The 26,281-nt window shown below is 37.6% G+C and overlaps 1 protein-coding gene and 1 pseudogene across 1 annotated transcript in view; one reads left to right on the forward strand and one right to left on the reverse strand.

Annotated features, from left to right (window-relative positions):
* The window catches only part of ATXN2 (ataxin 2), a 170,041-nt gene that overhangs the window by 67,222 nt on the left and 76,538 nt on the right, over positions 1-26,281 (reverse strand). Inside the window, exons 2-3 of the mRNA XM_006865425.1 lie at positions 15,123-15,182; positions 13,715-13,865 (exon numbers count right to left, since the gene is read on the reverse strand). Of these exons, the coding sequence (XP_006865487.1) occupies positions 13,715-13,865; positions 15,123-15,155 (184 nt within the window). The 5' untranslated portion in view covers positions 15,156-15,182. The remainder of the gene's footprint in view (positions 1-13,714; positions 13,866-15,122; positions 15,183-26,281) is intronic.
* LOC102812409 lies at positions 21,763-25,680 on the forward strand (annotated as a pseudogene).

The raw sequence follows: 26,281 nt of genomic DNA on the forward strand, positions 1-26,281 counted from the left end.
AAAGAAAGAAACAGTCAACGTTCAATCATTTCATGAAATAGCATATGATCAAGATGCAATGAAGTTAGAAGTTGACGGTGCACTGGTAAAAAACTAGACTCCATGAATTGATGGAATACAAATTGAAATATTCAACAAACTGATACAGTGCTAAAGGCACTTACTCATCTATGCCCCAAAATTTGGAAAACAGCTACCAGGCCAACTGATTGGTAGAGATCCATATTTGTGCCCATTACAAATGGAGGTGATCCAACAAAATGTGGAAATCATCAGACAATATCATTATTATCATATGCAAGAAAATTTTTGCTAAAGAAAAAACTGCTACAACAATACATTGAGAGAAAACTGCCAGAGTCCAAGCCAAATTCAGAAGATGACATTGAACTAGAGATATCATTGTTGACATCAGATGGATTCTGACTGCAAGCAGGGAACACCAGAAAGGTGCTTACCTGTACTTTATTGACTATGCAAAGGCTTTCGACTGTGTGGATCGTGACAAGCTATGGTCAACACTGCAACACTTAATTATGCTCCTGAAGAACCTGTACAGAGACCAAGAGGCAGTCGTTTAAACAGAACAAGGGGACACTGAATGGTTTAAAATCAGGAACGGTGTGCACCAGGGTTGTGTTCTTTCACCATACTTACTCAATCTGTATGGTGAGCAAACGATCAGAGAAACTGGTTATATAAAGAAGAACACGGATTGCATCAGAATTGGAGAAAGACTCATTAACAACCTGCAATATGCAGATAATACAATCTTGGCTTGCTGAGAGCGAAGAGGATTTAAAATAGTTACTGATGAAGATCAAAGACCACAGCCTTCAGTACTGGTTGCATTTCAATGTAAAGAAAACAGAAATTCTCACTACTGGATCAATACATAATAGCATGATAAATGGAGAAAGACAAGTTTTCAAATTGCATTCTGCTTGAATCCACTATCAACACTCACAGGCAGCAGTCAAAAAATCAAACGTATTTCATTAGGCAAACCTGCTGCTCAAGACTTCTTTGAAGTGTTAAAGAGCAAAGATGTCAGTTGGAGGACTAACCCAAGGTGAGTTTGACATAAGTCATGGTATTTTCAATAGCCTTTTACATGCATGAAGTTGGACAATGAATAAGGAAGAATGCAGAAAAATTGATGTATCAAGATGTTATTTACTGGTTCAGCTGTGAGGATTTTTGTCTTTACTTTGAAGTATAGTCCATACTGTAGGCTGGCTATAATCTTTGATGATCTCATTAAGTAAGTATTTAAATCTAAACCACTTCAATCAAGCAAGGCTGTGTCATGTGTATATTAAAAGTGTTAATGAGTTGTCCTCTAATCCTGATGCTGCGGTCTTTTTCATATAATCCAACTGTTCAGATTATCCTTTTAGCATACAGACTGAAGAAGTATAGTGAAAAGATATAATCCTGGGACACACCTTTCCTGACTGTAAAACCATTCAGCATCCCCTTGTTCTGATCAAACGAAAGCCTCTTGGTCTATGTACACTTTCCTTATGAGCACAATTAAATGTTCTGGAATACCCGTTCTCCTCAATGTTACCCAAAGCTGGTCATGGATGTCAGCTAGGATCTGACATCGGCAATGTTATCACTAGTTCCAAGTCTTGTTCTGAATCTGGCTTGAATTTCTGACAGTTCCCTGTCAATATATCGCTGCAATCGTTTTTGATTATTGCCTGTAAAATTTCACTTGCATGTGATATTTATGATATTGTTCAACAACATAACTGTTACAGCCTCGGAAACCCTTTGTGGCAGTTCTGCTCAGTCCTGTAAGGTCACTATGAGTCAGAAAAAAGTCCAAGAAAGACAAAGGGAAGGAATAATCAATCTGCAAAGATACAGAAAAACCAAGACTGAAGGGCAAAGCTGAAAGAGAGAGAAAGCAACAACGTCAAATCTATTAGCAAAGTAATGACTTATATGTTGTTATGTGCCACGGAGTTGGTTCTGACTCATAGCGACCCTGTACAGGGTTTGTGAGGCTGTGAATCTTTACGGGAACAGAAAGCAGTTCAAACTCATCTTTCTCCCATGGAACAGTTGGCAGTTTCAAACTGCTGACAGTGAGATTAGAAGCCCAATTCGTAACCACTACGCTATCAGAGCTCCTATAAGAGAGTCTATAGGGCCAAGAAATTATTGGTTTTGGGTAGCCTCAGAGGAATGGGTTGAAAAGTCAGTAGAATAAGCGATTTAAATTTCAATGAGAAGGATTTGAGTAGGTTTCAGTTTCAAAAGATGAGTAAGTTGTTGTTGTTGTTGTTACTGTCACCAAGTTGGTTTCGACTCACAGCGACCCTGTATAGGGTTTCCGAGGAGCAGCTGATGGGTTTGAACTGCTGACCTTATATTTTGCAGTCCAGTGATGATCTTACAGTGTCATTAGCAACAGTCCAAGGAATAAGCAGAGAAGGAAAGAGACCAAGAATGGTAGAAGAAACATGGCCAAGGGAGTGACTGGAGAAGCTACGATTGAACAGGAAGCAAGTTCTCTCCTTTACTAAAATCAGAGATGAGGGAATGATGGCAAGAGAGAGTATAAATGGCAGATGAGGGAAGAGGCAACAAGTTGGTAATACAGATCACTCCCAATAGCCAATTTTCAATTATACCATTTTCACTAAATGTGACAAAAGAGGTGGTAAGCAAAAGTGATTATGTGGACAAAATCCAATTTGAGTGGTTACAAATAAGACAATGTAACAATTAACAGAGTACTAGATTAGAGATGGAGTCCTGGTGTGGTGCTGTGGGTTAATGTGCTGAACTGCAAAGTAGGTTTGAGCCACAAGGTTGGCAGTTCAAGCTCATCAGCTGCTCCTTGAAATCTACACAGGGTTGCCACGGATCTGAACCGATTTGATGGCACTTAACAACAACAGATTATAGAGACATGAAGTCCTGATATGGCACTGTGGGATACAGCACTGGACCACAACACTGGTTTGCACCACAAGGTTGGCAGTTCAAACTCATCAGCCACTGCTTGGAAACCCTATACAGGGTTAATTATGAGTTGGAACCAACTCAACACCACTTAAAGCCAACAACAGATTAGAGATAAAGCATGAATTTTTAGACAACAGTTTAGAATGATATATGTTCAGCATTATTTCACGAAAGCCAACGAGAGTATGTATTTTTGATCAAGCACTTTCACAAGTTGGCTGCCTAAAACACCAACAGTACCAAATGCTGAAGGAAAGGACCAATGGTCTAGACCAGGAATGGGGAACTTTTCTTCTGCCAAAATATATAACATCATTCACAGACCACATAAAATTATCAACTTAAAAATTAGCCTGCTATATTTGGTCAAACGTTTAACTCACACCTAATCCTGGCGTGACACTGTAGGATAAACAAGGTGGTAGCTCAGATAAACCAGCTGCTCCTCAGAAATTCTATACAAGGTTGCTATGAATAGGAGCCTACTCAACAGCACTTAACAACAACAACAATGTGATGCCTGGAACTGTGGTTGCCTTAACAGGGTCAGACCAAATGATTTCATGGGCTGGCCTGACATTCTAGACCAACGGCTGGCAAGTATTGTCCATGAAGGGCCATAAAGTATGTGCTTTTGGCTTTGCCAACTATCCAGTCTCCCTCCCAGCTACCCACGTTTGTCACTGTATCACGAAAACGGCCATAGGAAACCCATAAATGAATAGGCTAAACTGCCAATAGTGTCTTTATTTTTTCAAAAACAGTCGACAGCTGAATTTGGCCCGTGTATCTTGATTTTGCAGACCCCGGATCTCCAGGCTGAGAATACTACAAAAGAAGCAAAGTGGCAGAAAAAAACATTGCGGAGAACTAGACTTAGGACATGAAAGAGAAGCTGGAGAACTGAAACACACTTGCATTGGAGTAATTAAGTCAAAGAGCAAAATACGGATAAAGACACAATAAAGGGGTGTTGGAAAGAGACAGGAAACCAAGCAAAAATGAAGAGAGATAATAGGTGAATTCCAAGGTAAGCAGGTACAGGGTAAAAGGCAATTGAATGTCCCAAAAAACAGACACCAAAACAGGGAGAGGAGATTCAGAATGTCCCAGATTTTTCTACCTGCACCGGAGCTTCACGAAATGACACAACATACACAAATTTTACAGGGATAATGTGATGGTCTCTTCTAAAGCAGGTGTGCCAAAGCAACCCACAGTTGACAAGACATAAGGTTATTCTTCATTTTGCTCACAAATCAAACTGACACATCTGTCATATTCAAGAGACCAAATGAAACCTATTTGTAGTAGCACAAGAAAATACCAATTATTTCTAGGCCTCTTTAATTCATTTACATATATTCATGAATATGGTGTTGCACTGTGGGTTAATACACTGGACTGCAAAGTTGTTTGAACCCCAATGTTGGCTGTTCAAGCTCACCAGCCACTCCTCAGAACACAATACAGAATCACTATGGATCAGAACCAACTTGATGGCACTAACAACAACTTAAGTCAATTAAGTTAATATCAAGAACTGAAGATTTACACTGACTATGTTGTTGCTGTTAAGTGCCATCAAGTCAGTTCCAACTCAAAGACCCAGTATGGTGGTTTCCAAGGAATGACTGGTAGGTTTGAACTGTCAGTTTTGTGGTTACCAGTCCAGCAGTTATCTACAGCACCACACTAGGACCCACATTGATTATACTTCCTATAAATGGTTTCCCTAAAAATAAAACCAAGAATTTAGAAAGGAAAACTCTTAGTGACATTCTGCATGCTGTATTGCTTCAGAATATGTTGGTACTGTTTTTTGTTTTGTTTTGTTTTAATTTGGCTTTCTTTGTGGGAAAGAAAGATCTTCCCCTGTAAGACTGGTGAAGGTGAATGCCAATACAGCTCAGCAAAATAACCAATCAGACCACAGAACTCAAGTCACCATAGTGCAGTAAAAGAGTATTGGGGCGGTGTCCTCATTTCTGCAACTTACACTTGGCTCCGTTTCCTCATCTCTAACATATGGAAAACAATCATACTTCCAAGAAGGGGAAAAAAAATAAACACAAAGTACTTTGAATGAGACTGTGACCTAGAATATGCATTCAAATTTTAGTGAATACTATCAACCACCACTCATCTGTCAGTTTGTCATACTGTGGTGGCTTGCGAGTTGCTGTGATTCTGGAAGTTCTGCCACCGGTATTTTAAATACCAGCAGGGTCACCCATGGTGGACAGGTTTCAGATGACCTTCCAGATGAAGACAAACTATGAAGAAAGAGTGATAAACTACTTCCAAATCTTTAGTCACTGAAACCCTTATGAATAGCAGAGAAACACTGTCAGATATAGTGTCGGAAAATGAGCCCCTCAGGTTGGAAGGCACTCAAAGTAGAGTTGACTGTGATGACGCCAAAGGAGTACAAAGGATGACGCCAAAGGACGCCAGTGGGAGAAAAGTTGGCGGGGCCTTCATTTGCTGATGGGGCACAACTCAAAATGAAGAGAAACAGCTGTAAACATTCATTGAAAATCAAAACATGAAATGTACAAAGTATTAATCTGGGAAAATTAGAAGTTGTCAAAAATGAAATGGAACGCATAAACATCGATATCTTAGTCATTAGTGAGCTGAAATGGACTGGTATTGGCCATTCTGAATCTGAAAACCACGTGGTTTACTATGCTAGGAATGAAAAATTGAAGAGGAATGGTGTTGCATTCACTGTCAAAAAGAACAAATCCAGATCAGTCATGAGGTACACAACGCTGTCTGTGATAGGATAATATCCATGCGCCTACAGGGAAGACCAGTTAATAACCACTATTATTCAAATTTATGCACCAACCACTACATCCAGTGAGGATGAAATATAGAATTCTGCCAACTTCTTCAATCTGAAATCGATCAAAGATACAATCAAGATATACTGATCATTACTGGTGATTGGAATGCAAAGGTTGGGAGCAAAGAGGAAGGATCAGTAGTTGGAAAATATGGCCCTGGTGATCAAAATGATGCTAGAGAACACATGATAGAATTCTGCAAAATCAATGATTTGTTCATTTCAAATACCTTTTCTTTAGACAGCATAAGACCTCACTAGATGGAATACATAGAAATCAAATTGACTACATCTGTGGAAAGAGATGATGGAAAAGCTCCATCAGTGAAAACAAGGCCAAGGGCAGACTGTGGAACACACCTTCAATTACTCATATGCAAATTCAAACTGAAACTGAAGAAAATGGAAACAAGTCCATGAGACCCAAAATATGACCTTGAATATATCCCACCTGAATTTACGGATCATCTGAAGAACAGATTTGATACATTAAACACTAAAGACCAAAGACCAGAAGAGTTGTGGGATGACATCAAGAACATCATACATGAAGAAAGCAAAGTCATTAAGAAGACAAGAAAGAAGGAAAAGGTCAAAATGGATGTCAGAAGAGACACTGAAACTTGCTCTCCAACATAGAGATGCTAAAGCAAATGGAAGAAATGAGGTCCAAGAGCTGAACAGAAAATTTCAAAGATCAGCTAGAGAAGAAAAAGCCAAATATTACAGTAATATGTGCAAAGATCTGGAATCAGAAAACCAAAAGGAAGAACACAATCAGCATTTCTCAAGCTGGGGGAACTGAAGAAAAAATTCAAGGCCTGACTTTCATTACTGAAAGATTCTCTGGGCAAATCACTGAATGATGCAGAAAGCATCAAGAGAAGACAGAAGGAATACACAGAGTCACTGTACCAAAAGGAAATGGCTAATGTTCAACCATTTCAAGAGATAGCATGTGATCCAGAACCAATGAAACTGAAGGAGGAAGTCCAAGGTGCATTGAAGGAATTGGCAAAGAACAAGGCACCAAGAATTGATGGAATCCAAATTGAAATCTTTCAAGAAAAGTGAGGCGGCACAGGCACTCGTTCATCTCTGCCAAGAAATTTGGAAGATGACTATTTGGCCAACTGATTGGAAGAGATCCATATTTGTGCCCATTCCAAAGAGAGGTGGCCCAATGGAATACAGAAATCATCGGACAATCTCTTTGATACCCCATGTGAGTACAGTTTTACTAAAGGTAATACAGAAATGGCTACAAACATACATTGACAGAGAACTTCCAGAGGTTCAAGCCGGATTCAGAAGAGACCGTGGAATGAGGGCTATCACTGCTGATGTCCGATGGATCTTGGTTGAAAGCAGAGAATATCAGAAAGATGTTTACCCGTGCTTTATTCACTATGCAAAGGCTTTCGATTATGTGGATCATGACAAGCTATAGACAACATTGTCAAGTATGAGTATTCCTGAACACTTAATTGTGCTGAATCATGAAGAATCTGTACCTGGACCAAGAGGCAGTTGTTTGAACAGTACATGGAAACAATGAATGGTTTAAAATTAAGAAAGGTGTATGATAAGGTTGTATTCTTTCACCATACTTATTCAACCTGTATGCTAAACATATAATCTGAGAAGCTGGCTTATATGAAGAAAAATGTGGCATCAGGATTGGAGGAAGACTCATTAACAACCTGCGACGTGCAAATGATACAACCTTACTTGCTTTAAGTGAAGAGGACTTAAAACATTTACTAATGAAGATCACAGAGCACAGCCTTCGGTATGGATTACATCTAAATGTAAAGAAAACAAAAATCCTCACCACTGGACTAATAAACAACATTCTTATCAACGGAGAAAAGCATAAAGTTGCCAAGGACTTCATTCTTCTTGGATTATCAACACTCACGGAAGCAGCAGTCAAGAAATCAAAAGACGTATTGCATTAGGCAAATCCGCTGCACAAGACCTTTTTAAAGTGTTGAAGAGCAAAGATGTCAGCTTGAGGACTAAGGAGCGCCTGACCCAAGCCATGGTATTTTCAATTACCTCATATGCATGTGAAAGCTGGGCAATGAATAAGGAAGACTGGAGAAGAATTGATGCTTTTGAGTTATGGTGTTGGAGGAGAATATTGAAAGTGCCATGGGCTGTCAAAAGAACCAACAGATCTGTGTTGGAAGAAGTGCAGCCAGAGTGCTCCTTGAGGCCAGGATGGCCAAAATCTGTCTCTCATACTTTGGACATATTGTCAGGAGGGACGAGTCGCTGGAGAAGGATATCATGTTTGGTAAGGCGGAGGGTCAGAGAAAAACAGAAAGACCTCCAATGAGATGGACTGGCCAAGTGGCAGCATCAATGGACTCAAGCGTGGCAACAGTAGTGTGAGGTTAGCCCAGGATAGGGCAATGTTTTGTTCTGTGTGCATAAGGTCTCTGTGGGTTGGTACTGACTCAATGGCACCTAACAACAACAACAAATCAACCTTAATAATTTGAAGGGATCACATTAGAAGGCCCTGGATTAAGTGGGTAAAAGTATGTAACAAAACTCAAAACCCTAAGAACGACTTGGCTTACTGGTCAGATAGAGACTGATGGAACTCTGAGGCTAAGGCCCTTGGTCACCTTTAAGGTCTGAAACTAAATTCACCAAACAGATAGGTCTATTGAGTGGCACTATAGAATCTGCACTGGACTACAGAACACAAGGTCAGTGGTTCAAACCCATCAAGCTGCTTCTCAGAAATCCTATATATGGTTTCTAAAGTCAGAACTGATTCCACGGCACCTATCAATGACACAGAGTGAATGCTGTGTGTGTGTGGCGCTGTAAGATAAACACTAGACTACTAACCACCCATTTCTTGTAAAACCTATATAGCATCACTATGAGTCCAAATCAAATTGATGGCACTTAGCAACAACATAAAGGGACCACCAGTAAGGTATGCACATTAGAGAATGGTCAATCATTTGAGAGCAAAAAGGTAGCATTTACCTAAAGACAAAGTTCAGAGGGTTGGAAAAGTAAAAATGGAAACCAGATACTCAGGAAGGAAGAAGGATAAGTGATGTTACATTGAGGGGATGGCAAGAAATGACATGACATAAAAGTGTGTATGATTTGTTGAATTTAAAACAGCTGATCTGCTCTGTAAACTGTCACCCAATTCACAATAAGAAGCTCAAAAAAAAAAAAAAAAAAAACTTAGGCAAGTACTATGGGGGCAGTTCTAAAGGAGCCCTGGTGGCACTGTGGGTTAAGTGCTGGACTAGTGGTTTTTAACCAAAGGGTTGGTCATTCAGAACTGACTCAAAGGCAGTGGATTTCATTCAGATGGAGCAGTTTTACTTTGTTTTATAGGGTTCACGGCACTGAGTCAGAATTGAATAGAGGTCAATAGATTTGGTTTATTAAAACAATAATAATTTGACAGTAATTTTACAGAAGAGACTTATAAAAAGCTAGATGCTCAAAAAGGAAATAAATTTCCTTCTTTTAGGAAGCTACAATATTAGAAATTTATCACTTACTCTAATTCTTTAAAAAACTCAAATCCACCTGCCTATTTAAAACGTAGAATTATCAAACTGCTAATAGCAGAGACTAACTGAGATAATCTCCACTTCTGAGACAATGAATGAAAGCATAAATCCTCAAGACCCACAGAATAGAGCCACACATCACACATTCCTGCCTACAGCTCAGCACCACATGCTCTAAAATCCAATTTTCCCCCAAGTGTCTAAAGTGTGAACCCAGTATCAAATTCCCTTCCTTCATTGAAGGGAACTGGAAATCTGAGTTACTGTGTGCTGGTGAGCTGATTCTGACTCATAATGACCCTTTGGACAGAGTAGAAGGGCTCTGTAAAATTTCCTAGTCTGCAATCTTTACGAAAGGAGCTCTGGTAGCGTATGGTTATGAATCGGGCTGCAAACCTTAACATCAGCAGTTCGAAACTGCCAGCCGCTCTGCAGGAGAAAGATAAGGCTTTCTGCTCCCGTAAAGATTTATAGCCTCAGAAACCCTGTATAGGGGTTGCTATGGGTCGGATCCGACTCGACGGCACTTAACAACAACAACAAATTTCTACAAAGGTAACAGATTGCCAGAACTGCTGATGGGTTTGAACCATCCGCCTTTTGATTAGCCACTTTGGTAGTCAAACACTTAATCACTGTGCCACCAAAGGTCATTATAAATCTTTAATATAAAATAATAAAAATCTAAAAGCAGTACATTTGTTTCATAATTAATTTGATAATTAGTTTTTATAATTAATAAGCCATACAAATCAATTATTCTCAAGACAATTTCTCCATTCTAAATCACTAGGAACTGGCTCAACAGTAAGATGATATCCAATCCAAAATAATAAGTTCCTCTTATAGAAAGGGCAGTTTCTGCCAAGAAAGTCTAAAGAACCCATTTTAAGATACCTGAAATTCTAAACACCAGTGTTATTTTCAGGATGCTGGTGTGGCGCTGTGGGTTAATGTGCCAGACTGCAAAGCTGTTTAAATTGCAAGGTCAGTGGTTCAAGCTCACCAGCTGCTCCTCAGAAACTCTATACAGGGTCGCTATGGGTTGGAACCAACTGGATGGCACTTCACAACAACGACAAGCATTGGGCACACAGCGTAATTCACTAGACCACTATATCTCCCAATGTTGTTGGACAGATTTCCACCTTACAGTGTATGATCCTTATAGGATAAAGTAGAACTGCCACAAAGGATTTCCAAGATGATCAACTTTATATAAGCAATGGCAACATCCTTCTCCCAAGTGTACCAACACAATTTTTAAAGAAAATACTGGAAGGTAGTATGGTATTACCTATCCTCACCAAGAAAAGTATAATTTTATGATGATAGGAAAAGACATTCTCCATTATGAATGTACTGACAGGTTTCAAAAAGATCACTCTGATGTGTATTAGTGAACCCAAATTACTTGAACAGTAAAAAAGTAAAATAATAAATAAAATGAAATAATAAAAGTACAGAGACATTAATTTACAAGGGAAATTAAACAATGAGGTACCCAAACATCTTGAAGAGGTGTTTTTCAAATGTCAGAAATGTGAACTCACTTTAAAAAACAGAAAGTTGTGAACAGCTGTTACCTAAATGACCTGGCACCGAATATTGGAGGGGACATTTCTGTTGTGCTCAAGAATCTTTCTAGGGTGCTGTGAGTATATTCAATTAATGTTTTATTTTCGCTTTTTGGCTTATGACCAATTTAAAATCTGAAAGAGTGGAAAACTGAACAATATAAGCAGAGTTATAAGAACTGAAGAAAAAATTCAAGCCTCGGCTTGAAACACTGAAGGATTCTATGAGCAAAATACTGAATGGTGCACAAAGCATCAAAAGATAGAAGCAATACACAGAGTCACTGTACCAAAAAGAAAAGGTTGATATTCAACCATTTCAAGAGGCAACATATGCTCACGAACCAGCAGTACTGAATAAAGATGTTCAAGGTGCACTAAAGGCATTGGCAAAGAATAAGGCTCCAGGAAGTGAGGGAATACAAATTGCAATCTTTCAACAAACTGATGCAGCACTGGAGGCACTCACTCACCTATGCCAAGATACTTGGAAGATAGCTACCTGGCCAAGTGATTGGAAGAAATCCTTATTTGTGCTTATTCCAACGAGAGGTGACCCAACGGAATGCAGAAATCATCAGACAGTATCATTAATATTACATGAAGTAAAATCATGCTGAAAATAATTCAGAAATGGTGGCAACAGTACATTGGACAGAGAACTACCAGAGGTTCAAGCTAGATTCAGATGAAGATGTGGAACAAGCAATATCACTGCTGAAGTCAGCTAGATCTTGGATGAAAACAGAGAACACCAGAAAGATGTTTACCTTTGCTTTACTGACTATGAAAATGCTTTTGCTTTTAACTGTATGGACGATGACAAGCTATGGAGAACATTGAAGAGAATGAGTATTACAGAACACTAACTTGTGCTCATAAGGAAAATGTACACAGAACAAGATGCAGTCATTAGAACAGAACAAGAGGACACTGGATGGTTTAAAATCAGGAAAGCGGTGTGCCCGAGTTGTTTTTTCACCATACTTATTCAATCTGTATGTTCAGCAAATAATATGAGAAGCTCGATTATATGAAGAAGAACATGACATCAAGACTGGAGGAAGACTCATTAAAAACCTGCGACAAGCAGATGATACAACCTTGCTTGCTGAAAGTAAAAAGGACTTAAAATACTTACTGATGAATATCAAAGACCATAGTCTTCAGTATGGGTTGCACCTAACAACAACAACAACATAGCTATAAATAAGTGTGTGCTTGTAGGAATATACAAGATCAGCTCCAGAGGTAAAATCTAACAAAGATTTGAAGACTCTTTAGAAAAGAGTTGTGAATGGGTATCTGAGAAGATGTTAAAAAACAACACTGTACTTTCATCAGCATTTGTAAACAGTTACAGAGAGCCTAGCATCGCTTGCTTCTGGAAAGGCAAGCTAACTTTGGGTGAAAATCTGTTTAGGAGGTCCAAGAAAGAAAGCTTCAACTTCCTGGTGGCTTGTCATTTCCCAGTAACAGTGAAAAATAAAAGCAAAATAGCTGTTGGTGTAGACTTGATAATGAAAACCAAATGGCAACAATTACTATTTGCAACAGAATTATATTATTTGCCTATAAATTTTGGTTAAGTCGGCAGAGCGGGGTCTCCAGACAAACCTCAGCAATTCCTGCACTTTCTTCCTCAATCAACACTTAAAATGGTCTTAATTGTAGAACAACAAAAGAACTGCTTTCAAATTCTCAAAATAGTTCCACGTTCTAAATTTTGTTTTCAAATATACTTGCTATACTTCAAAGACCAGAAGGCCTTTCCAAACGGAGAAAGATAAAAGCAAAAAAAAAATAAAAATACTGCACTAATTCAAAACCAAAACCCCCAAACCCCCAAAGCATTCAGTTTTAAGCAATCATTTTCTATTCACACCACTAGGTCTTTCTGTTTTGGCCCTGTGCTTTGACTTTCAGATTTATAGGCTCCCTTATAAGCTTAGGAGTGACTGGATGGCACTTAACAACAACAATTGTAAGCTTAAGGGATCCTTGGTGACACTCTAGTTAAGCATGTGCTAATCGAAAGGTTGGCAGCTCGAACCCATCAACCACTCCACAGCAGAAAGATGAGGCTGTGTGCGCTTCCATAAAGATTTACAGCCAGGGAAATCCTCTGGGACAGCTTGTCCTATGGGGACACTGTGAGTCAGAATCAACTTGATAATGATGGATTTGATCTGTGTCATAAAGTGAAGCAATGTAAACCAAGAAGGACAAGACACTTTCACATGAGTGAAATGAGCAGCATTCTTTTTTTTTTTTCCCTTTTAGAGGAGAGGAGGAGAGACAGAGGTGTGGATAGACAATACAGTCTCTTGTTTCTGGGGAGGGGGGTATAAGGGGTGGGAAGAAACTGTTCTAATTCAGTAGGGGCTTTCAGTGATGCAAACTGACTAGAGGAAGAAAATGAGGGATGGTTTTCTTGTCCCCTGGTGGAACAGATGAAGAGCAGCATTCTTGACCAAGACACTTAAGAAAATTCCTTACAAACTACTTCTAACAAAACACAAACTCAGTTATTGTTCATGCTACTGAAAGGACCAAATAACTTTCCTCTTAAATATTTTTTTGAATAAAAAATGTATTTAAAGTCCCAATTTTCTAAATTAAACAACATTTAAATCAGGTTATTCTAGGGCTTCTCTGTTTAAAAAACTACCACCTACATGATCACTTTGGAGTTTGTTTTAATACAGAAAGAGACGCAATTAGAAATGAAAACCCACCTCTTTTTGCGTAACTGGAGTCCATATCTTTAAACTGCACCACAACAAAGTCGGAACACTTGAACAAAATGCTCTCCATTATTTCTTCACGTTTTGGCCCTGAGCTGGATTCTGTACTTTTCTCATGTGCAGCATCAAGTACCAAATCACACTAAAATTAAAAATATAAGTATTCAAAACACTTAGAAAATTAAGTTTTTTAGACATTATATGATGGAGTATTAAGTTTGTGGAAAAACAGAATTAAAAGCTAGCAACCTTCCTACAAACTTTTTTAAATCCCCCTAGTAAATGAACTTAACTCTCAAAATAGGAATTCTTTAGTACAATATGGCCTTTGTTATTTTTTATATACTTCTACTAAAAAACAATCTATCTCAAAAGAGTCTGATGATGGTACCCTTTAGTTATCATCTGAAGATCTCAAAGTGGCCCTTGCTACCATGATCTGTCTTAATTTCATTAATAGTGATGGAGTAAAAAAAAAAAAAAAAATGAACTGACTCATCTCTTGTAGTCCACAACGCTTGAAAAGAACAAAGTATTTTAATAATTACACAGAACCAAAGTCTTTGCTTATACAAATAATTACCGGTATACTCAGCTCACAACTAAAGATTGCTAAACTTGAAACTAATAAACACTACTCAACAACTGTTGATGATTCATGGGTTTTACATTAACAAAAAGGAAAACTAAAAATTACCTTAGGGCTATACGTTTTGAAAACTCCTTCATATATACCTCCATTTTTCACTTGGACTTCACATTTGGATCCCTAAAAACATACACTTACGTTATTAAGGAAATGGGATGTTTACATAGTCACAGGGCATCAGGTTGTCAGTTCACTCAGTATATCAGATATTCACTAGCAAAACTTTTTTTAGACATTATGATAGGGCTTGAACCATGTTTGTGGGAAAACAGAACTAAAAGATAACAGAACTTTCTACAAACTTTAAAAAAGCCCCCGCCTCATAAATGAGGTAACTCTCAGAATTCTTAGGAGACTGAGGGTTTGCAGCATAAATTTAATGGTGAAATTAAACAATTCTGACCCAAGTTATGCTAGATGACAAGACAATAATGCATTATAGTAGACTATCAACTAACTATATGAGGGGACTTCTATCTAAAAATTCAAGGGAAAATGGGAGTAAAAGATAATGGGCATTTTCCATGAACTTTGTGAGGCCCCTTGTATTATTTTGTACATTGTGTTATAACAAGAACACTTCCCCAGTGGGTTAAAATAGCCTGGATGAAGAGTTCAATTATATTTTTACTAAATCACCCCTGAATAAAATAACCTAAGAGATTATTATTACTCATCTATATTATAACTTCACAAAATTACTTTACACTACTCCCAAGGCAGTTTATTCTCAAAAATCTGATAACTTACAACAACTGACGTAAGTATATGAACCATCCTCATATTTGCATAGATTCCATCAAATGAAATCTGGAATATGAAAACACATTATTAGAAATCAGAATTTATACTTTGGTGTGTGTGTATTCAAGTTAATATTTATTTTAGGATACTTTTAGAAAGGTTTACTGCCATACATGTGCAAAAATGAGATTTGCTTCACTATAATCTTTTGCTTCCTTAGAAAACAGCAGCTTAGGTTATCAAAAGAGAAACCAGTCACACCAATAAATAGAATTTTGACTATAAAAGCAAGAGCAAAGACAAAAACCACTGGAACAAAAAGACCAATGGCTGCCAGAGAGTAGGTGGAGGAGGCTAACTATAAAGTGGCATGAGGGATTTCAGGGGCAACAGAGCTGTTCTAATAGTATTATCTTCACTATGGTGGTTGTCATACGATTGTATTCACCTGTTAAAACTCATAGACCTATACACTAAAAAGGTGAGGTGTTTTTGTTTGGGGGGGGGGGGGGTGTACACATTCAAAGAAGAACCCTGACTACTTCTTCCCTGTATACTTGAATCAATAATAGTGCTCAACCACACCACTTTGTATTACATATTACTTAAAGAGCATTTCTTTCTGATTCTTACAATGACAATCTGTCCAAACAATGCAAAGTCTCAAAAATAGTGAAACTTCCTCATTTCTTTCTTGTATCATATGGAATTTAAATATTTGGCCCTTTATGCCCAGTTTAAATTCAAAGATAACATCCCAGAATTTAAAATCCGAAGGCCCTGTTCCAAGGAGGAAAAAAAAGCAATAAAATAGCACCTTAATTTCAAAATCAAAACCCAAACAGCTCTGCAAACTCAATCCTGATGATCGGCTCATATTTTGGAGGATTGCTCATTTACATTTATTACAATTGCTATTAAAAAATTATCATGCATGACAAAATACTGTTTATAGACAATTTTACATTTTATACATTGTTGTTAAGTGCCATCGAGCCGGTTCCGACTCATAGCAACCCTGTATAGCGCTTCTGAGGAGCAGCTGGTGAGTTTGAAATGCCAACTTTTTGATTCAAACCAACCTTGAGGTGGAGTGCTTATCTTACAGTGCCACACTAGGGATCATTTTATACACTGTTGTTGTTAAGTGCTGTAGAGTCAGTTCTAACTCATAGTGACCGTACGTATGAGCCATCAAAATGAAACAACACATATAAGTAATAATTTTATAGTAAACTATTTGATCTATAAAGATTTCTGAGCTCTCCAATTCAGAGAATTTTTCCCATTTTGTCTTGGCATGTTGTCTATGGGTAGAAATCATACTTTAGTTAACCATTTTTTCCAAAGACATAAAATTCAAGTTACTCACCGTATTCTGAGGCAGTCCTTTGCTACTGTTTCGACCTCTGAAAAGATTAAATATTATGTTTATTAATTCAAACAGGTTAAACAAGATAAAATGTCAAACATTATATAAGTCCATTCAAATGAAAGACAGGCTCCTAATAGTAAGTAAGTCTCAAGGCTAGTTAAGTATGCTTATCTTATCTGTGTTTTGCTGACTCAGATAACCAAGGAAGGAAAGAAAAAAATTAAAATTTTAGCAAAATCAAATAAATGAATTAAAACCCTAAATACGAATTTTGTTGCTATTGTTAAGTGCCATCAATCTTTATTCTAAAAATAACCATTCTCTTATAAGAGCCACTCAAGACAAACATTTAAGTTCTATTTCTGATTTAACCAACATATTTGACTGCCATGAAGGCACCTGCCATTTTCCCCAACCTTTAATGCTAATGTGCTTAGAAGTGCAGAAAAACATGTGAAAATCAATTACATAACTCAAACTACCTTCACATCCGAAAAGTAAGTAAATGCCTCTGTTAGGATCTATCCCAGGGCCGTACCCTGTTAATCACCATCCCCTGAAATGATGCAGTCCACCCCAGAGGGCTGTCAAGTAATTTCCCTTAAGGTGGATTCTATTTTCAAGTGAATTTAATTACAGAATATAATGCAACTTAAGGCTTGTCCCACTGGAAAAGATAACACTCCTCAGAATAATATATACATTAGCAGTAAAAAATATTATATATTTCTCATGAACATTAGAACAGTTAAGAATAAAATCTCATTTTATTAAAATATCACAACACTCAAATGAAATCACGAAGTAAACATATTGAAAGAGCAGCAAATCTCATGACCCAAAGATCTAGCGGTCTGACTGGGGTGGTAGTCAATAAAGTAGCACTGCCCTTGACACACAGAACCCAGGGATGGCTTGGGCTCCAACTGTCTGTATCCAGAATTGCTACAATGTATTACCTAAAATGTCTAGTTTTCAAGAAACCACTAGACATGTTAAGAAATAGGAAAGTATGATACAGATACTGGAAAAAACAAACAGGTAACAGAAACCCACAGTTGAGTGACTAGATGTCAAAATGAATCAGACTCTGAAGTAACCATTATAAAGCTTTCCAAAGAACAAAAGGGAACCAGGATGAAAGAATTAAGATATAATGACATCACATAAAACAGAATCAACAAAAATATAGACATTACAAATAAGAGCCAAGCGTCTGGAGGCTCAGAACCATAGTCTTGGAGGACATCAACTGGTATAACATAGTTCACAAAAACAATGTCTCCATCCTTGTTTGGTGAGTTCTTAAAAGTTTGTGTGTGGCTGTCTAAAGTGAAACTAATAGTCTCTCCCTATCCAGAACAAAGATGAGTGAAGAAAACCAAAGATATGTAGGAAAAATTAATCTTCAGTCTCCATGACCCTAAGAGCCGAACTTGATGGTGTCCAGCTACTACTATCAACTGCTCTGAAAGGGATACTGGACGGTCCTGGAGAAAGTGAGAGAAAAATGTGGAACTCAAATCATAAAAAAGGAAAAGAAAAAGAAGATAAAGATGCTTCTTACTGGTCAGATTAGAGATGGGTGGAAGCCCTGAGTCACCTTTCAGGTCTGGAAATGAACTCACTCCCATGGACCATTTTTCAGCCAAACAATAGGTCTATATAAGGGAAACAATGACACTAGGAAGGTCTGCACACCATAGAATAATAAACATTTGATATCAAAAGGGCAGCATTGACCCAAGGACCAAGTTCACAAAGGTTAGGAAAGGAGGAGGAGAAATGGAAACAGGAAACACAGGGATGAAGTAGAGTTCGTGATGATATACTATAGGGATCACAATCAGTGTCATGAAACAAAATGTGTATGAAATGCTAAATGAAAAATTGATGTGCTCTATAAACCTTTGCCTGAATTCACATACACACACACACACACACACACACACACAAGTAGAAAGCCTGGAGTTGAAAAGGAAAATAACTGAAAAGGAAAAAAATCACTAAAGGGTCTCAACAGTAGACATCAACTGACAGAAAAAAGAATACGAAAACTTGATGATACACAGAAATTACACAATTCAGAAAGAGAAAAAAGGAGGATGAAAATGATCAGTCACAGAAAAATGTGGGACACCATGTATACTGATGTACATGTAATAGGAATACCAGAAGGAGAGAAAAATAGAAAAGCTACTCAAAGAAATAATGGCTGAAATTTTCCAAAATTCTTGTAAAATATTAGTTGACATATACAGGAAAATGCATGAATTCCAAATACAATAAAAATCCCTGAACAGTCAACGTAAGTAAAAATACTGACAAAAGTCAGGAGAAAATACTGAAAATAATAAGAAAACAAAACAAAACAACGCCACAGGAGAACCCAGTGAAATTAACAGCTGCTTCTTAACCAGAAATAAAGGAGGCCAGAAGGCTATGAGACAGCATATTCAAAATAGTCAAAGAAAATAACTGTCAATCAAGAACCCTAGATCTAGCTGTTGAGGCCGCCTATGTACAACCAAACACATTATAGGATTTAGTCCCTTCATTTGGAGGTTTCAGATCATGATGTCAAGGGATATCTCAGTTACCTAGCCTAACAATGTGTTTAATGCTTCTGTTCTACCTTCAAGTCCATTGTGTAGTGCTAGAATCTTAAAAGCTTACAAGTGTCAATCCAAAGACAACAACTGGTCTCTATTCACCCAGAGCAACATAAGGAGGAAGATCAGGAACAGGAGATGAAAACAGAACATATGCTAATTGTTCCCATGATCAAATGCCACCTTTGCCATGAGATTAACATTACTGAACTATGTGATCAAAGATTCCATTCCCATAAATTGTACAGTCTCAAACACTCCATACAGGGTCACTATGATTTGGAACAAACTCAATGACATTTAATGACAAATATAAAATTTCTAAAACTTAACAAAAAGACAAACAACCACATAAAAAATGGGCAGAGGACTTGAACAGACAATTCACGTAATAAGACATCTAGATGAGATCGGGCGCACTCAGGGAGGTATGGCCGTAGGGAGACTAAAGACAACATTTAATGGCCAACAAGCTCATGGAAAGGTGTTCAGTATATTAACTATTAGGGATCTACAGATCAAAACCACAATGAGATATCACTTCATCACTGTTAGAAAAGCAATAACTACCTCAGAAAGAAAAAAACCAACCTCAGAAAACAACAAGTGTTGACAAATCTGTGGAGAAACTCAAACCCTCATCATTGCTGGTGGAAGTGTAAAATGAGGTAGCGACCATGGAAAACAATTTGGTGATTCCTCAAAAAGTTGAACATAGACAAAGGGCAACTTACAGTATGATTCTATTTATATTAAATGCGAAGATTATCCAAGTTTATAGAATCAGAAAGATTAACAATTGCCTAAGGCTAGAGGGGATGTTCAATTGAAAGGGGATGGTTTAAGGCGTATGAGTCTTTCTTTTTGGGATAATGAAAATGTTTCAAAATTGATGGTGGTGATGGACACACAACTCTACGAATGTACTAAAGGTGACTACCATAAATGGGTGAACTGTGTGTTATGTGAATTGCATCTCAACAAAGCAGTAAAAAAAAAAAAAGTTGAACAGAGAACTACTGTATGAACCTAGATACATATCCAGAAGTAGTGAAGACAGGAAGGCAAAAAGAAATCTGTACAACCAATGTTCATTGCAATACTTTTTATAATATCCAAAAGATGTCACAAATAGACAACCAAAATGTCCACCAACAGATGACGGATAGACAAAATGTTAGAAAAGCAATAACTACCTCAGAAAGAAAAATACATATACAAAGGAATATCATGCAGCCATAAGGTTAATGAAGTTCTGATACAACAATATGAGTGAACCTTAAAACATGATGTAGAGTGAAATCAGTCAAAAGGACAAATATTGCTAGATATAACTTACATGAAATAAGCAAATATATAAAAAAAAACAAACATTAATAGTTGAGAGGGAGGAAGAAAAGAGACATTTCTAATCGGAAGCACTGAGTTTATATTGTTGTTGTTAAATGCTGTCAATTTGGTTCCGACTAACACTGACCCTGTATAGGAGTTCTAAGGAGAAGCTGGTGAACTTGAACCACCTACCTTGCAGTTCAGTATCTTAACACACAGTGGCATAAAAGATCTCCTGAGTTTATATTGTTGTTATTGTTAAGTGCCGTCGAGTTGGTTTTGACCCATAGCGATCCTCTACAGAGTTTATGAGGAGCAGCTGGTGAGCTTTAACCACCGGCTTATGGTTCAAACTGAAATTGAAGTCCAGCGCGTTAACCTATTAACCCACAGCACCACACCAGTTTATATTAATGGTGGTAAACTATTCTGAAAACGAATAGTAAGAATGGTTGCACATTAAAGATGTAATCAAGAGCCATATAAGTGCAAAAGTTATATTGGTTTGGGCATGCATATTTTTTCACCTTACATAAAAAAATTAACAATCTAGGGAAACCACAATAATCAAGATAGTGTGTGTGTGTGTGTGTGTGTGTGTATATATATATATATATAGAGAGAGAGAGAGAGAGAATCATCATAAGGACAGAAACATAGATCCATGGGAGTGAACTGAATTATCATCAATTATTTTTGATAAGGGTATCAAGTCTTTTCAACAAATGAAACTAGACAATGGATATCTATATGCAAAAGAAAAAGTTGGACCCTAACTCACAGATTATTACAAAATTAAAATCAAAATGAGCCACACACCTAAAAGGAAGAGGTAAACCTATTAAAATTCTAAAAGGAAAACTGAAGTACATTTTTATGAGCTCTCACACACAATGAAAAACTTTTGTGCTGCAAATGAAACCAGCAATAAAATGGTAAGACAACCCACAAAATAAAAGTCAATACTTGCAAATCATATCCAACGATAAGGAACTGCTGTCCAGACTAAGGAACTCTTTCATACAACTGAAAAATAAAGACAACCCAATTTAAAAATGGACAAAGGATCTAAGCAGACATTTTCCCAAAGATCAAAAAAAGATCAGTTAACACATGAAAAGATGGTCAACATCATTAACCATCAAAGAAACACAAGTAAAAACAATAAAGTGTTATCATTTCATACCCACTTTTGTCATACTGTGATGACTTACATGTGGCTGGAATGTTGGAAGCTATGCCATTAGTACTTAAAATACCTCAGGTCACCGATGACAGACAAGGTTTCAGCAGAGTTTACAGCCAAACACAGACTAGGAAGGAGAGGATGACTATTTCTAAAAGGTTAGCAATGAAAACTTTTATTAATAACAGCAGAATGTGAGCTCCTCAGATTGGAAGTCACTCAAAATATGACTGAGGAAAAGGTGCCTCCTCAAACAAAATGTTCAGGAAATATATGGAGTAAAGCTTTTGAGATCTTCATTTGCTGCTTAGGCAGGACTCTAAATAAGAACAGTAACAAATAACTAATGACAATCTGAACATGGAATGCATGAAGTATCAATCTAGGAAAATTAGAAGTTATCAAATATTAAATGGAATGCATAAAGATTGATATCCTATGCATTTGTAAGCAGAAATGGGCTAGTATTCACCACTTTGAATAGAATAATCACATGGTTTACTCTGGTGGGAATGACAAATTGAAGAGGAATGGTGTTACATTCATAGTCAAAAAGAACATTTCAAGATCTATCTTCAAATACAATGCTATCTGTGATAGATAATATCTATATGGCAACAAGGTAGATCATTAAACAGGGCTATTCAAATTTACACACCAACCACTAAAGCCAATAATGAAGAAATTGAAGTTTTCTACCAACCTCTGGGAGTCCTGGTGTGGCATTGTTGGCTAATGTGTCAGACAGCAAAGTCATTTGAACTGCAAGGTTGGCAGTTCAAGCTCACTACCTGCTTCTCGGAAACCCTATACAAGGTCGCTATGGGTTGGAATTGACTAGGCGGCACTTAACAACAACAACGAACTTCTGGAGTTTGAAATTGACCAAACATATAAGCAAGATGCATGGATATTTACTGGTGATTGGATTGCAAAAATTGGAAACAAAGAGGAAGGATCCTTAACGAGAAAATATAGCCTTTGTGACAGAAACAATGCTGGGGAATGCAAGATAGAATGTGTCAAGATCAAAGACGTATTCATTGCAAATCCTTTTTTAAACAAAATAGTAACTATACTCTATATATGTGGATCTCACCAGATGGAATACACAGAAATTAAATCAACTACATTTGTGGAAAGAGAATGTAGAGAAAAGTCAGTATCATCAACCAAAACCAAAGTCATGGCCAGGAACAGACCATCAATTGCTCACATGTAAGTTTAAGATGGGATACGGGTGACGTCACAACAGTACCAACATAAATAAACAGAATAACAGAATGCTGTGAATGGCTGTACTCAAAATAAATTTGAATATCTACAAGAAATTGATATACTTTTAGAAAAACACGACCTACCTAAACCTACACAGAGTGAAGTACAAAATTTGAACAGACCAATAACAAGCAGAAATTGATCAGGAAATTTTAAAACACCCAACAACAAAAAAATCGAGGACCAGATGGCTTAACTGGTGAATTTTACCAAACATTCAAAGAAGAGCTAACACCAGTTTTATTCAAAGTATTCCAGACTCCTGAATACATTTTATGAAGTGAGTACACCCCTCATACCAAAACCAGGCAAGAATATCACACACACACATGAAAATTTTAGATAAATATCTCTTAAGAACATAGATGCAAAAATTCTCAACAAAATTCTAGCCAACAGAATTCAACCTTATGAAAAATAATATATCATGACCAGAACTCTACGATATACATTTTTTTAAAAAAGGAAAATAATCACATGATCATATTGACTGATACAGAAAAGGTATCTGACAAAATCTAACATCCATTCCTGATGTAAACACTCAGCAAGGAGGAAATGAAGGGAAATTCCTCAACGCAAGTAAGATCACATATACAAACCGAACAACCAACATGACTCTCAATGGAGAGAAACTGAAAGTATTCCCTTTGTGAACAGGAACCAGACAAGGATGCCCTTTATCACAATTCCTATTCAATATTGTGGTTGATGTATTAGCCAAAGCTATAAGACAAGAAAGGGAAATTTAAAACAACCAAATTGGCAAAGAAGTAAAATTCTATTTTCAAATGATACCATCTTATACACAGAAAAATCCCTAACACTCAGCAAGACACTTATTGGAATCTATTAAAAGAAAATTAGGAAAACAATACCATTTTCAATAGTTATACAAAGGATGAACTACCTAGGAATAAATATTACCAGAGAATCAAAGACCTATACAAAGAAAACTACAAAACACTACTAAAAGAAACCAAAAGAGATTTACAAACATGGAAGCATATACCATGGTCACTGATTGGAAGACTTAACATTGTGAAAATGCCAATACTACCTAAAGCAATTTATAGATATAATGCAATCCCAATACAGATCCCAACACCATTCTTTAAAGAGATAGAAAACATGATCACAAACTTTATACGGAAAGATAAGAGACCTTGGATAAGCAAAGTATTGCTTAAGAAGAACAACAAAATTGGAGGCCTCTCACTCCCGAATCTCAAAATTTACTACACAGCCACAGTGGTTAAAATCGCCTGCTGGGGTACAATGAAAGATAAATGGAACAGAATTGAGAACCCAGAAGCAAATCCATCCACATACAGTCAGATATCTTTGACAAAGGTGCCCAACCCAAGCACATTAAACTGGGAAGACAGAGTCTGGAAATCCATTTGGAGAAGAATGAAACAAGATCCATATCTCAAACCATACACAAAAATTTAAAAGTGGATTGCAGACCTAAATGTAAAACTAGAATCTATAAAGATCAATGAAAAAAAACAGGTCAAACGTAGGGGGGCTTTAACACATGGCATAAATACACTATCAAACAGCACGCAAATAGTTGAAGACAAAATAGATGACTGGCATCTCCTAAAAATAAGACACAGGTGCATCAAAAGATTCTGCTGAAAGAGTAAACCTGGAGCTCACAGAACGGCAAAAAAAATTTTTGCAGTGACATATCAGACAAGGGACTAATACCTAAAATTTATACAAAACTACATCATCTCTATGAGAAAAAAAGCAAACTACCCAATTAAAATGTGGGCAGAAAGGCCAGGAACTGGTGGTGGTGGCAGCAGTGGGAAAGGGTAGCAGTGCTCCAGGTAGGGGTGGGGGGCAGGAAAAGACGAAGGAGATCATGCAGCCATGGAGAACAAGGTGTTCACAAGGAGCTGGACCAGTGGTAGGTCGAGCAGCTGAACAAGTGTAAACAAATGAACGAGAACCAAGTGCGGACACTGTGCAAAAAGGCTAAGGAAATTTTAACAAAAGAATCAAACATGCAAGAGATTCGTTGCTCTGTTACCATTTGTGGAGATGTTCATGGTCAATTCCATTAACTTATGGAACTCTTTAGAACTGGTGGAAAATCACCAGATGCAAACTATGTATTCATGGGTGACTATGTAGACAGAGGTTACTATTCGGTGGAGATGTGACTCTTCTTTTGTGGCATTAAATGTGTGTTATTCAGAATACATTGCAATATTGAGAGGAAACCACGAAAGCCAACAAATTGCCCAAGTATATGGCTTTTATGATGAATGTCTGAGAAAGGATGGAAATGCCAATGTTTGGAAATATTATACAGACCTATTTGACTGTCTTCCACTTACAGCTTCAGCAGATGGACAGATATGCTGCCTACATCCACATCCATAGATACACTCTGTAAGAGCCCTGGACTGTTTACAGGAAGTTGCACATGAGGGTTCAGTATGTGATCTGCTGTGGTCAGATCCAGATGATCATGGTGGATGGGGTGTTTCTCCATGTGGTACTGGCTATATTTTTGGACAAGACATTTCTGAGACACTTAACCATGCCAATGGTCTCACACCAGTTTCTCATACTTACCAACTTGTAATGGAGGGCTATAATTGGTGTCACCATCGGAATGTGGTTACCATGATCAGTGCACCCAGTTACAGTTATGGGAAACAGGCTGCTATGATGGAACTAGATGAACCCTTAAAATACTCTTTCCTTCAGTTGGAACGAGCACCTCATTGTGGAGAGCCTTATGTAACCCAGTTCACCTGACTTCTTGTTGTTGTTAGGTGCCATCGAGTTGACCAGCTCATAGCGACCTTATGGAGAGGAGAATGAAATACTGCTCGATCCTGGGCTAACCTCACAATTGCTGCCACGCTTGAGTCCACTGATGCCACAACTTGCCAAACCATCTTGTTGGGGGTCTTCCTCTTTTTCACTGGCCCTCCATCTTACCAAACATGGTATCTTTCTCCAGTGATTGGTCCCTCCTGAAAATATGTCCAAAGTATGAGAGACGAAATTTGGCCATCTTGGCTTCCTAGGAGCACTCTAGCTACACTTCTTCCAAAACATTCCTGTAAATTATTCTAGGGAAAACCTGCCTTTGTATGTGGAAGTGTATATATATATATAAATTATACACACACGTTATTGCTGTTGTTAGGTGCCACTGAGTCGGTACTGACTCATAGCGCCCTTATGCACAGCAGGAACAAAACACTGCCCAATCCTGCGATCCTGGGCCAACCTCACTACTGTTGCCATGCTTCAGTCCATTGATGCTGCCGGCCTGGCCAATCCATCTCATTGGGGGTCTTCCTCTTTTTCTCTGACCCTCCACCTTACCAAACATGATATCCTTCTCCAG

The sequence above is a fragment of the Chrysochloris asiatica genome, unplaced genomic scaffold (assembly GCF_000296735.1).
Source record: "Chrysochloris asiatica unplaced genomic scaffold, ChrAsi1.0 scaffold00078, whole genome shotgun sequence".
In the NCBI taxonomy this organism is placed as follows: Eukaryota; Metazoa; Chordata; class Mammalia; order Afrosoricida; family Chrysochloridae; genus Chrysochloris; species Chrysochloris asiatica.